Source organism: Melozone crissalis, unplaced genomic scaffold, assembly GCF_028551555.1.
Source record: "Melozone crissalis strain CALT ecotype California unplaced genomic scaffold, PUWL_Pcris_2 ptg000016l_1, whole genome shotgun sequence".
Classification (NCBI taxonomy): domain Eukaryota; kingdom Metazoa; phylum Chordata; class Aves; order Passeriformes; family Passerellidae; genus Melozone; species Melozone crissalis.
The window spans coordinates 18,220,584-18,234,046 of NW_026535794.1; the positions used below are offsets into that span (position 1 = coordinate 18,220,584).

General features: G+C 41.0%; 1 protein-coding gene across 6 annotated transcripts in view; it reads right to left on the bottom strand.

Annotated features, from left to right (window-relative positions):
• Window positions 1–13,463, bottom strand: part of KIAA1217 (KIAA1217 ortholog) — a 351,094-nt gene that overhangs the window by 87,972 nt on the left and 249,659 nt on the right. For all 6 annotated transcript variants that reach the window (XM_054273557.1, XM_054273555.1, XM_054273556.1 and 3 more), the window contains one exon: window positions 6,179–6,374. In XM_054273557.1, the coding sequence (XP_054129532.1) occupies window positions 6,179–6,374 (196 nt within the window). The remainder of the gene's footprint in view (window positions 1–6,178; window positions 6,375–13,463) is intronic.

Consider the following 13,463-nt stretch of genomic DNA (forward strand, 5'->3'; position numbering starts at 1 on the left):
CAAGGTTCTGAAATTGGAGTATTTTGTCACTAGATATTACCCAACACAGTGAGGCACTGGCTTTGCTCAAGGCCCTTCAGTATAACTGCAGTGCAAATGAATAATAAAGTTGCATTCAAAAGTCATTTAACAGATGTAGCAGTGACAGACACAGACTTACATAACTAATGTGTTTGTTTTATACACTATACTTATTATCTTCTACTCCAGTATCACTGCAATGAACCCATTAGATCCATGCTGATACAACGTGCTGCAACAAAATTCAGCTCCAGTGTGACACAGCGCCTAAAATATCCTGCATATCAGCTTTTTGGTGGCAGACAGAATGTGCCTCTGTTGAGACAGTATGTACTAAATAGTATCTTGCTCCTTGGAAGCATTTTTTTTCAAGTTCTCCCCACACATTTTATTATAGGAGAAAGAAACTCTTAAGTAAACAGTAATTGTGGGTACAAGTGCTGGGGCGTCACATATTTCATTCTTTCCTATACCTGCCTTTCATATATCTTGTAAAGATAATAAATTAAACAGAAAAAACTCTGATATGTCAATATCATTCATTATATTCTTTTACTCTTTTGCTACAAAACATTTCAGATAAGAGGTGTGTGTTTTTTTCTTTCCAAGTCCAAAATTTTAGTTACCATAATTTGAAGAAAAGGGAAAGAAAACAAAGTCTTGGAAAGTTGGAAGGAAAACCTTAGAGTATTATAATTTCCTAGGGTCCCTGTTTCAATTCATTAATTGGAATTAGTTGTTTTAGGCTGTTTTTCCTATAGACCTGTCAGTCTCTGTTAAGCCATCTGACCACAACAGCAAATATTTACATGACCTTTTTGCATGTTGGCTGCTTTGCATACACTATAAAAGGCAAGATAGAGAAAATTCTTTAAGATGTCTGAATACATTACAGTTATACTCAGCCTTAACTTGAAATGCACTTCCCAGGGAGTTCCTCTCCCATGAACTAAACTGAAGTTCTTGCTGACTTCATTAGGCTTAAATCACGCCCTAAGGAATCAGAGGGCAGTGCCACTACTAGCAAATCACAGGTTTCTCATATGAAGTCTATGGCCATTCACACATCTTCTGTTTGATTTTACAGGTCTATTTTAATTTCTAGCTCATAAATAGTAAGTACCAATTAATTACCTCCAATATAATATACCAGTCTACCTTTAGCATTTATATTTTTCTCTGTGTATCTTACAGTATTTTGCATACACATGAATAGAGAGTTATTTCCACTGTCAGCTGAAAAGCAATGATCTGTCTCTCTGTAAAGGTTTTGCTATGAGTGAAAAAGACACTGTGGCACTTTCTTTTTTAACAGTCTGAGAAACATCTGCAAGAAATGCTATAAAAGACTGAGGCATTATGATTATAGCCAGTAATGGCATTTCCATATAAGGTGGCAGCAAACTAATTAATCAGACATGAAAATCTGTGCCTGCCAAAACTTGGGTTTGGGGGCTAATAAATAATAATCAGAATACTCCATGATTGCTTAAGACCCTCCCCATGCCAATCCTTAAGCATTTGTATAATTTTACTCCTTTATGTAATCCCTCCAAATGCAAATAAAATGCAAATGTTGGCAGGCTCAGACATTTCTGAAGAGGCCTTTTCACACCGCCTAACATTAGGCACAGGTTTGCCAGTAGGGAGCTCAGTCCTCCTTTGCTCCTCATCCATCTGGACTAGAGTGGCTGGGCACCCTGGCTGGGGCACCCAAAAAAAGATGAGCCATAAAGCTTCATCCTCCTCAGTCACTACTCAGACCCAACTCTTTGTTGTGCATTTATGGCACGTCCTTCCTTCACCCAGCCCTGCAGGAGCACCAAGAGCAGTGGCTGCAGAGGGAAGGGGTGGTGACCCCACCTGCCCTTCCAGGCTCAGACCCATCACATCGCCTGCCCCGGGCACTCCATCCCCACACAGCCTGCCAGTGCCTGCCCTTATGGATGCTGCCTATTGTTTGGACAGATGTCCCACATGAGAGACCACAAGTGAAGATATTTGTCAGCCTTCATTTCCCCAAGGAGGTACCGGAGCAGGGACAGCAGCGAGCAGCAGCGCGGGCACAGGCGGTGATGCCATACCCTCGCTGGATGCCTGTCAGGTTCTGCTTCCTCCAGGCAAATTGCAAGTGAAGTTTGCTGAAAGCTTTTGAGCACTTTCCAGGTTTCAGATGATTCTCACTGACAGTTTTGCTAGATAATTTTTTTCCCACAGTTATCGCACTGGAAAAGCTCCCAGCTTTCAAATAGGTATTTTAAAATACATTTAATTTTCTCTTGCACAGTGAATTCATTTATTTTAATATCTTGCTTTGTCTCCAGGCTGCACAATGGTGAAGCAAGTGTTGATTTCTACTTTTCTTAGCCAAGAAAGACCTTAATTTCAAAAGCTGTGACTGAAATTTTAAATGGGCCCACAATAGGAATACTGTTTTCTAGGTCAACTCCACTTGAGTACCATGTCCTGTTAGATTAGCCTAACTGACAAACCCATGATAGTGAGGTAGCCAAAATGCATTTGTGTTGTTCCTTCTCAGGCTCCATGTTAATTCAGACCACAATTTGAAAACAAACTGACTCATATATAGCTAGTAAAATAGGAACCCACAGAATAATTAGAACTTCAAAAAGAAAACATCAGTTTTTTTAAAGTGCATTGAGATATACAATGTAAAATAGAAGTTTCCAAAAGTTGATTATTCTCCTTGCTGAAATTATGTACACTTAGAATCAAAACATAATTTTTATTTAAATTATATTAAATTAATAGATATAGAAAGAGAGGTGATGATACACAGATTATTTCAAATCATGACTTGAAGTACGTTCATGACACTTTTAAAACTGAAGTTATAAACAGTTTTCTGTTTTTTAAAAATAAACATTCCCCTTTTACAGTTGGAAATAAAAAGGACCACAGCATGCAAAGCATCTCAAAAGTGGAATTCCAGAACGTTGCTGATGGTGTTGTTAGAACACAGTGGCAGAAGAGATCAAAAAGAACATTATTATAAAAGAAATGCACATAATAGTAACAATAATAATATTATTGTTGAACTATTAATAATGAATAATGAACTATTTTGGAATACTTTTTATCTTTTAAAACAAACTATTTGTTACTAATTTGTTCCTGGAATTGCTTGAAAAAGGCAGATTGTGGGGTGATGACAATGTATTACCTTCTATTTGTCTAGTATGATGATCCCTTAAGCCACACACATATCTGTGACCCCTCCTAAAAACTATCAACTGAAATGCTTCATATTACATTGCCTCCCTGTTGTTTGTTTACTTTTTTCTTTCTCCTACATTTGGCCTGTTCATGATGGGATAGGCTGGGACCTTGTTTCTGGCACATGAAAGACAGGGGGTTTTGCAGGGTCTGAAATTCTGACCATTAAATAGTGTATCTTCATGTGGCTGTCCTCCATTAGGGCATGGACAACACATTTCAGTACACGCAAGAGATGTTAACAAAAGGGTTTAAGAATGAACTTCTTAACAGTGAACTTATGGTCCTCCCATCTTAGCAAAGACACTATTAGACTGTAAAATTTCAGGGCAGCAATGCTAGTCAAGTGTCCAGGATGGCTTCTGGATCAGCAACAAGTGGTTACAGCAGCACTTCTCAGCTGGAGAAGAAATGGCCTGAGAGAAATGACAGGCCAAAGCAATCAGACATGGCCTGAGGGAGGCAGATAGCAATCTGATGTTTGCTGTCACTTCCAACACAAGGACTAAGGGGCATAACCTAGAGCTGATAAATAAATATAAAACAAAGCAACAGGAAAGCAGTGGTTGGGCAGTGAACCAACAGGAACTTGCTGCCTAAGTCACAGATACACTGTGGAGGATGTGGAAAATTTACATGGGAATCAAAGATGGACTGAACAAATACCTGGAGGAGACATCCCTTGGTGGTTATTACACAGGTAGAAACCATAACCAGGAAATCCCTAAGCTTAAAATACCTTGAGGCTGAGAACACTTGGGGGAAGGATCACACATAGACACATAGAGGACAGGGAGTGATTCAGGACAGCCAGCACAGGCAAGTTCTGTCTGACCAAGCCAGTGGCCTTCTGCAGCAGGCTTCCACAGCAGTGGACAAGGGAAGGGCTTCAGATGCCCTTTATATGGACTTCTGTAAAGCCCTTGACATTGTCCCCACAACATCCTTCTCTCTAAATTAGATGGATTTGATGAGTGGACTGGTAGACTGACAATTAAGTGGTTGGATGGTTGCATCCAGAGGGTAGTGGTCAATGGCTCAGAGCCCCAATGGACAGCAGGGACAATTGTTGTCCCTTGGAGTCTGTACTGGGACCAGTGTAATTTAATATTTTAAAAAGTTACATAGATGAAGTGATTAAGTTCACCCTCAGCAAATTTGCAGATGGCACCCAGCTGTGTGGCGCTGTTGACAGGCCAAAGGAGCAGGATGCCATCCAGAGGGACCTGGACAAGCTCAAGAAGTGGGCACAGGGGAATCTGATATAGCTTAACAAGACCAATGCAAGGTGTCCTGAGTCAACCCCTGGTATCAACACAAGTTGGGGGATGGAAAGAGCAAGAGCAGCCCCGCCCAGAGAGGCTTGCTGATGGGTGGAGGCTGGACATGACCCAGCCATGTGCCCTCCCAGCCCAGAGAGCCAAACCTGCACTGGGCTGCATCAAAAGCAGCCTGGGCAGCTGGTAAAGGGAGGGGATTCTGTCCTCCTGCTCTCTTGAGGCACCACCTGCAGTGCTGCCTCCAGCTCTGGGGTCCTCAGCCTGCACAGTGGGGCTGGACTGTGAGTTCCAAAGGCTCAACCACTTAACATTACATTGAAGCAAATATAAATTTTACAGAAAGTCCTGGGGTGAACTAAGCCATACTCAGGATGCCTTAGCGAGCAGTGACTTATAGGCAGTATAATATAGTAAAAATAATACTGCATGTATAGTAAACATACATGTGCTCTTAAAAACATCTCAAAAGCAAAAGTCTTATGCAGGTTGAAGTACTGCAAATTTCTCCAAAAGCCCAACATACTGGTGGCCCAGCAGGCTGTGGGAGAGCAGCCATTTGTGAGCTGACATGGACAAGGATCAGCTTCTTGTTTCCAGCCCCACTGCTCTTCACTTTTCAGCTCTGGGAGAGTAAGGGACCCCTTCCAGCCCTGTTTTCTTCACATCTGTTGTGTTTGTCAGATATCATAATACTCTTGACAGAAACTGTCTTAGATTATTGAGGGACAAGTAAACCACCGTGACAAGCTTACAAGCATGTCATGATTTACAGTCCAGCCTTCGATTTATGTCACTCTGTATATTGGAAGATGAGCCTACAGGAAAGCAGCATTTCAGTTTATTACCTATGAGCAAAACCTGCCTTCCTCAGCAATCCACAGATGAGTTACGTGCCTTCCCACAACGCTTTAACTGCCCTCTGGTGTCTTCCCTCAAAAGAACAGCCTTTACTCCTACTATGCATCAGCTGAGCTGAATCTCTGAGACAAAATTCACCATCATAAAAGGAGCTCTGGTTCACAGCTGGGCTAAATTCAACCCTGAGTTATGGGAAGAATGCAGGAAGCAGAGCTGTCCACCTGTGCTGACACATCTCTCGTGTCACTGTGCAGACGGAAGGGCACTGCCCCAAAGTAAAGGGATCTCCATCAGCATATCCATTGAAATCCTTGGCCTGGAAAGCTACTGCCACACAAATACAAACCTTTTCAGTAAGATGGATTACTAAGGCAATAGTATCTCTAGGTTTCTTTCAACTAAGTCTGGCTTTGAAGAGATGACAAAGTGAAAATGAGGGTACAATCTTGCATTAAGTTCATCGCCAAATACTGTGCAGGCTTGGCAGGAAGTGTTTGCAGCAGTGGATTTTAACCATTACTCAGCATTTCATCTCTCTCTCCTTGCATTTCTGCCATGCTCCCATCACACTTTCAGATCTTATGAAAATAATTTCACCATTCCCCCAAGTTACTCAGTATCCCCTACTGAGTTAATTTCCAAAGAACAACCGGACATAAAAAATAATGTGCTACCAAAGTCTTTACTTTTTCAACCCCAACCTATTTAAAGATTGTTTTAAATTCACAAATGGAAAACAGAGACTAAACACAGAATGGAGAAGGACTGGAGCAGGCTCTTACCCATTGATCTTTCCTTTGTCTGGTTTGCTGACCGCACAACGGGAAGACTTGCACGCGTGCGGCTGCCCCTAGCAAAGGGGGTTGGAGAATCACCTTCAGACATGACCTCTAAGGAATCAGCAGATGCTTCAGAGAGGTGCTCTGTGTGGTCACCCAAATTGGACTGTGGGCTCTGGGACGGCTTCGGGCTTCTTGTCTGCAAAACAGAGTATTTCCTTATTAGTCTACTGAAACCAGAGTGTGGGAGGAAAAAAAATCAAAGAGAAGAAGGAAGGAGTCCAATTCTTCAAATTCTGGTATGCTGGAGGTCACTTGTACATATTATTTAGGAAAAGTGTCCTTGGATATTCCGCTGCAGTTTTTACGGTTGTATAGCCACATTGCAAATTTTGTTGCTAACAAGGCCATGAGGATAAGACTTGTGCTGAGGAGACATACAGTAATGCCATTCTCCTTGTCCACACACACACACACTCTAATTTTATCAAATCTGCTAAGAAAAATCCTCTGAAAAGCAGTACTGTAATGGAGTAGTGAAGCTATCAATTTCAGTATCTTCTGCTGTGCCATCTATGCAAGGTCCAGGTCATGCAGCATAGCCAAAATAGCGATCCAACATTTCTAGTTGAAATCATAAACAATTACTTTTTGTTGTTGTTGCACCAGCATAAATCAGAACTGTCTTCATTAACCGACCAAATTAATTATGACTCTTACTGCAAAATCATATTAGTAATTGATAAACACAGCTGCTGGGAAAAAACCCAACTCTTCCAGCAGGGGAGAGAGATGGTTTCATTTATGCACTTCAACCAAGTCTTCACAGTAGGATCTGCCTAGTAAAAACATTCAATAGGAAATAAAATGTCCTGAACATTTTTTACAAACTACAAATGACATTAAAGCCGTTTCCACAAAAAGGGGTTGCTTTAAGAAGCATAGTCAATAATGTGTAGTGAAACTCTCTCACTCACAACCACATGTACTATTACTCTGGAAGAATAATTTCCTGGTGTCTCTCAATCAAACCATATCACAACAAATGGGAACATACAAAGTAGAAATTCAAAGCAAAGCAAGCTTACTAGGTTCCAAATCCAGTATGTAAATATGAACTTTATAGACATCTATAATCAGCACCAGGCACAAGATAGCATTAAAATTATATGTTTTTACCTCCCCTATCATTTAAGGTCAGATGCTATTATGTTAAAAATTGCCTGTACCAAAATCAACTTCAACTCTAGGTTTGAAGCTGCTGTCAAGATCCAAACAAGATTATGCTTCTTTCTGGAAAGCTAAGCTAACTAATCTTGCTGACTTCTGTTTCTTTCAGTGGTTTTTCAAGTGAAATGAGCAAAAGTCATTTCAGCATCACATACTATTCCATATGTGACTTTAAATGTATGAAGAGCTTCAACTTTTATTACATTTTCATTAGCTGGCTGTAGAGGTCTGTTCTTGCCAAGTTGTGCAGTTGCTCACAAATTACAATTATTAGATACACCTCACAAGAAAGTAAATCCTCCAGAACTACTCACTTTCTAAATTCTAATATTAAAATAGTAGGTACTATCCAATGTCCTACAGTGAAATTGTTCAAGAGCATTGAATATTATGCAGGACTTAAAGCTAACAACATTTTTTCTAAAGTATGCTTTGAAGTGCCTCTGACATGGTCAGCATTAGTCTGCAGGTTGTAAATACAAGGACTTGTGCCAGGAAAGTTACAGAGGTGACAAGTGACCTGCAAACACAGAAAAGAATCTGATAAGACAGTACTTCTTCATTAAACTTTCCAAAATGGCTTGTGAACCATCACTGCTGAAGTATTTTGTTTACACAGGCATATTACGGAAGTATTACCAAGCCAAGACATTACAGCTCTGTAGCTCCTTGTAGTGATTAAAAACTTATCTGTATAAATCCATTCATAGGGAGCTAGAAGGCATATAATTCACCCTTTCTAGAAAACCATGACTAAAAGAAACAAGATTAAAAAAAAAATAAAGGCAACAAAATCAATCTACAAAAGATCCTTCATTTCAGAGTTTGTTGGGAAGGAGATTGCTTTTGTTTCTTAAAGAAAATATATACTGATAAAATGGAAATATGGATCAAGTTTACTTTGCTTTGCTTTTGCTTATTTTTTCTCTTCAATTTATAATAAAATAATCCCCAAAAGTCATTTGAGACATGCAGTTGCATGTGTATTGTTCATTGATAATATGAACAGATGTATATTTGAGGAGTAAGGGGACACTTTATTACCAAAATCAAGAGGCACAGATTTAGCTGAGCAGTTGCCCAGTGTGTCCTGTGAATGCACAGATGGAGCCTACCTAGCACTGCTGTGTTTCTTTGGTTGTCCCTGGGGAAATGCTGTAGGACCTAAGACACAGCATCCCAGATCCCCACATATGACATGGTGTCATTACTGTAGCTAAATCTGTTGGGTCTAGCTGAGATAATTTTCTCCATAGCAGCCCTCATAGTGCTGTACTTTGTATTGGTGGCTAGAAGGTGCTGATAACACACCATTATTTCTGCTACTGTTGAGCAGGGCATGCACAGCATAAAGGCTCCCTCCAACATTCCCTCACTCACCCAGGAGGCAGTGGGTGGGCAAGATCTTGGCAGAGGATGTAGTCAGAAAGGCTGACCCAAAATGACCAAAGGAATATTTCATACCACTTGATGACTGTTCAGCAATAAAAGCTAAGAAAAAGGAGGAGGAAAGGGACCATTTGTTACCACATTTGTCCTATGGAACAACTGCTACATGTACTGGAGCCTGAAACCTCAATTCCCAGGAAGAGCCTGGACATCATCTGCTGATGGGGAATACAGAATACTTTGTTTACTTTAGCTCCCGCAGGTGACCTTTGCTTTTTCTTTATTCAACTGCATTTATCTGAAGCCATGACATTTTTCCATCTTATTTTCTCCCCTGCATCCCAGCAGAGGAGGGGGGATGGAGTGGCTTGGTGGGCAGCTGGTGTTCAGCCAGGATCAACCCACTACACTCAAAAAGATTGGTGTTGAGCAGCCCTTGTTTCTCACCACCTATGCTGCAGCTTTCTGAGGCAATCCAGAGACACATAATGGATTCTGCTCAGATACAAATCCCAGTCCTCCTCTTAATCCACCAGCTCAAATCCATAGGAGTTCCACTCTAGTAAGTGGAGTGACACCAACATAAAGCCAATGCAAGCTATAAATGAGATCCACCAAATACACACATGAAGTTTATGAAAGGCTTCAAGTTATTTGTCATGCTAAACTTCTGTAAACATTGCATTCCAGGATTCTGAATTTTAAACAGATTCTAAAAAAATTCTCAAGCTCAGTAACAACAGTGGGTATTCAAAAGAGATATGAGTGCAGATTTGATAGGAAAGCATTTTTGTTATTGGCAACTTATGCTACTTAATAATCAAGTGGATTCCTAGGTATGACTTAGAAAAACCAACTCATGTGGTGGGGAAGGAGCCAGCAACATTTACAGAGCTATAGCTACAAGCATTTGTAAAGATTTTTGAAGAAAGTGCAGAAACCTTCAGCATGCTCCAACCTTGTAATAATTATTCAGGATGATGATTCTAATATCAAATAAGAAAAATAAGACAAATGTCAAATAAATACTTAATAATAATGCCATATATGTTTTTCCCACTGAATGTTCACTAATATTAAATTGCTTAAAATACCCCAGCAAGTGTCATTTTAAGGACTTTTCAGGAACGAGCACACAGCACAAGCTTTCACAAAATAAATGCTGACCCCAACAGTCAATGTTTCAGGACTCAACAGAGTCCCAACTAGAGTCATAGTCTAGACTGCTGCTATGTGAGTCAGAACGGTGCTGTAGCAAAAAATCCTGAAATACCTAACAGAGAAGAAAACTCAAGATATACCCACTAAGGAATAGCATTATCAAAACTAAAATGTATAGAGACTCCACAGAGGCAGACAAACTCAAGGAAATGCTGGCACATTCCAAGCCACCTCGGGGATAAATGCCAGAAAACAGAAGGAGGCTCAGAAGAGGCAGCAGGTCTCTCTCCCCCTCTGCCAAGACCAGTTAGGTCACATTTCCTCAGCCAGCCATGGTCTTTCCCCCCAAGCTGAATGTTAGGAGGCACTCCCCTGAATGTTTGTGCAATAAGGTTCATCTTTCACCCAGCTGAGTCGAGCTGACCCTCCTTAAGGACTTCTCTGATAAAAGATACTCTCTGTGCTAGTTCTGGGTCACAAGATCATCAGAAAAGATATGCCAAAATAGGGATGGACCATTCTGGTGTAAACATACTTGTAATTACAGTGTAAACTTACAATTAATTAGTGCTTCTTGATGACTCTTTTACTTAGGATACACTATTTTATTTACAAGGATATAGACCCTTGTAACCTTTTCAGGGTACATATTTGAGTATAGCACATGGAGCTAGCAATTACAGAAGATCTTTCAACTGCTCCTGGAATTTAACAAAGAATTAAAACTGTAGCTGATCATGCCTCATGACAGACATCTGTCTGCTACAGCTTGGCAAAAGAATGCACTTCCAATACATCTGCTTTAGTCCTTTCACTGACTCAGAAAAAATAAAGAAAAAAGTGCAAGGCTCTTTAAATGCAGTAAAATTGCAAATAATTAGGAATAAAGCCTGAAAGAATGAAAAGTGAGATACTGCACAGATGCCAATGTAATGGGCAGTCATAGAGTAGCAGAGATTTTCATCAAGTTCTCTGCATGCCTCTGGTCCTCTGCTCACATTTGTCCACACTAATCCTCTCATACTTTTGTTCTAGCTGGTTTTATGTTTCTGTTATTCATAGTGTTCTTCTATGCTCACTTCCAGTTATTTTTTTATACTAATCTATATAACAGAAAATTTTTTCCCTCTTTTCCTTTCTCCTGCAAATTTGCTTCACACATTTCCATAGACAAAACCTAACTCAGAAAAAAAAATAAAATTGCACAACCCAAAGAAAGTTTTAATTTCATCTCTCAATCAATTCCCACTTTTTATTTCTTGTCTCCAGGAACTTCCTTAGCCCTTATCTTGATAAAAGCTTATCTATTCAGGAGATTAATTTTACGTATCTTGACAGTTGCTAGCACTCCTGGCAACACACAAATCATAAACAAAGGCACCAAAAAATAAAACAGAAGTAGTAAAATGCATTTTTCCAATCACGTACTCTAACAAACATAGAATAGGCAGCTCCCCTTCCCCCACATTGAAGAGTCTTCTTGACATTTCAAATAGAGAGGAAAAATCAGTAGAAAAATGGAAGCCTACTCTTCTTGACCTTCAAGTAAGCTGCTTGTCCTGTGACATGTGCCAAAGGATATGTGACAGACTGCACATAGGCATATAAACAGGCTGGGTTTCATGTATGATGAGTTTATTAACCCTGAAGTATTACCACAGCATGTGAATTCTTACTACTGCAACAGTACTTCATCACATTTATGTCACATTATTGTTGTCTGAAGGACAGATCTGCTTTTTCCACAGATACAGAGTCTTTGGGTTTTCATATTAACACACCAACAGGGTTTTACTTGCCTGGACATGCTATTAGTGACACATTATTTTTGAAGAGAGAGCAAATATGACCCATATTATCTCTTTTTTAAGCATTTTCCATATTTTTCCACAGCACTTTATCAGAAAAGTTCAATGCTTATACATGGCTGTATAAACTAAAGTTCATATTACCTCTGTGCAACTGAAGTATTTGGATACTCTGTCTCACTGGAGGCGGGGAGATGACTCAGCAGCTGAATGCAACATCAAACCATCTCTTGTAACAAACTCACTTCTGTGCTTCTGGTGCTTTTTTCACCATTACAAGATGTAAAAATCTGTGGCACCTTTCTTTGGGATACCCTCAGCGGGAAATGGTACCATGCCAGGAGCAGGCACATGCCCGCATCCGTGTTCTCCAGAGCTGAAGAGAGTGGGAGGGAGCTGCCCACTTGCCTGCATACAGATCCTGTAGGTGCTAGTTATGCTCCTCCCTGATGCCTGCTCATGGACTAACACGTCTCTAGCATTCATTTCTCTATTTCTTCTCTATTTCAAACCCAAACTTTTCACTATTTTCTGTTGAATCAACAACAACGAGTTACAAAGCCAGTTCTTTCTCACAAGCATCTCAGTTTGGTGGCAATATGGATTTCTACAGTAAGAATGGTGAGAATTATTTCCTCTTTGATAAGGAGAAATGCCTGAGCCATGGCTGCCCACCACCCTAGCACTGAAGCAAGGTACCCCACTTGCCTGGAGCCTCCTTGGATTGGAGGCGTGTTCTCTGCCGGATGCTGCCCAAGCCGCCCCTTCCCTGCCGGGCTGCTCCTGCCCCGGGGGTGCCGAGGGCAGCCCGAGCTCGCCATGCTCACACAGGAGCGACGCCAGCAGGGCACAAGGCACAGAGCCCGATGCCAGCAGGGCACAAGGCACAGAGCCCTCCCCTGGCCACCTGCCGTGCGGCCATTGAGCCAAGCAGTGAATTCGGTGAGCTGCGAACGTGAGGTGCTGCCCCAGAGCAGATCTTGGCATGCTCTGAGAAAGGGAGGAAAAAGACCCAGAAGAACTTCTCCAAGTAAGGTAAAAGAAAGCATTCCTCCTCCCTCCCGTGGTGAATGGGAAGGAGGGGAAGATACCTCATCCACCAGCACTGGTAATGCTCAGTCAAAGCCACGCACCACCCATCCTGTGACAGGGTCTGGATGCTCCAACGAGTGGACGTTTTACTCAATTCAGTGAATTTATCTGAACGTAAAACTCCTCTCTGTTTATGACAGGATATTTATCTACTACTTTGTATTCACTTATGCTGATACCAGTTTCTTCCACCTAGAGGGAAAAAAAACCATGTCTAATGATGGGACAGAGTTTATCTGCCATATTTTTAGGTTGTAATGATATCCAAATCATCCTAAAAATCTGCACGTTTCCCCACGAGCCTTGCTAGCTCCTGTTGTTGGCCAGCTGCATGCTCCCTGCTGTGGCAAGCTGCCAAAACTCCTTTCTTTTAATCCTGAGTGCTGTGAATCACCGAGCAGGACATCCACAGGCTGCTCCCCCTAGGCAAGACCATGGCTTGCTCTTCAGCTGGTTGATCCCCAGAGTCAGCAAAACAAAGTTTCTCACAAAACTATTATAAATTACTAACATAAACCAACATTTTCCATTTTTTTTTTTACCTGTAAGCACCTAGATAAATTGAAACCTGTTTTTCAGGAAAGCTGTGTGTCTATAGTAAAGATATT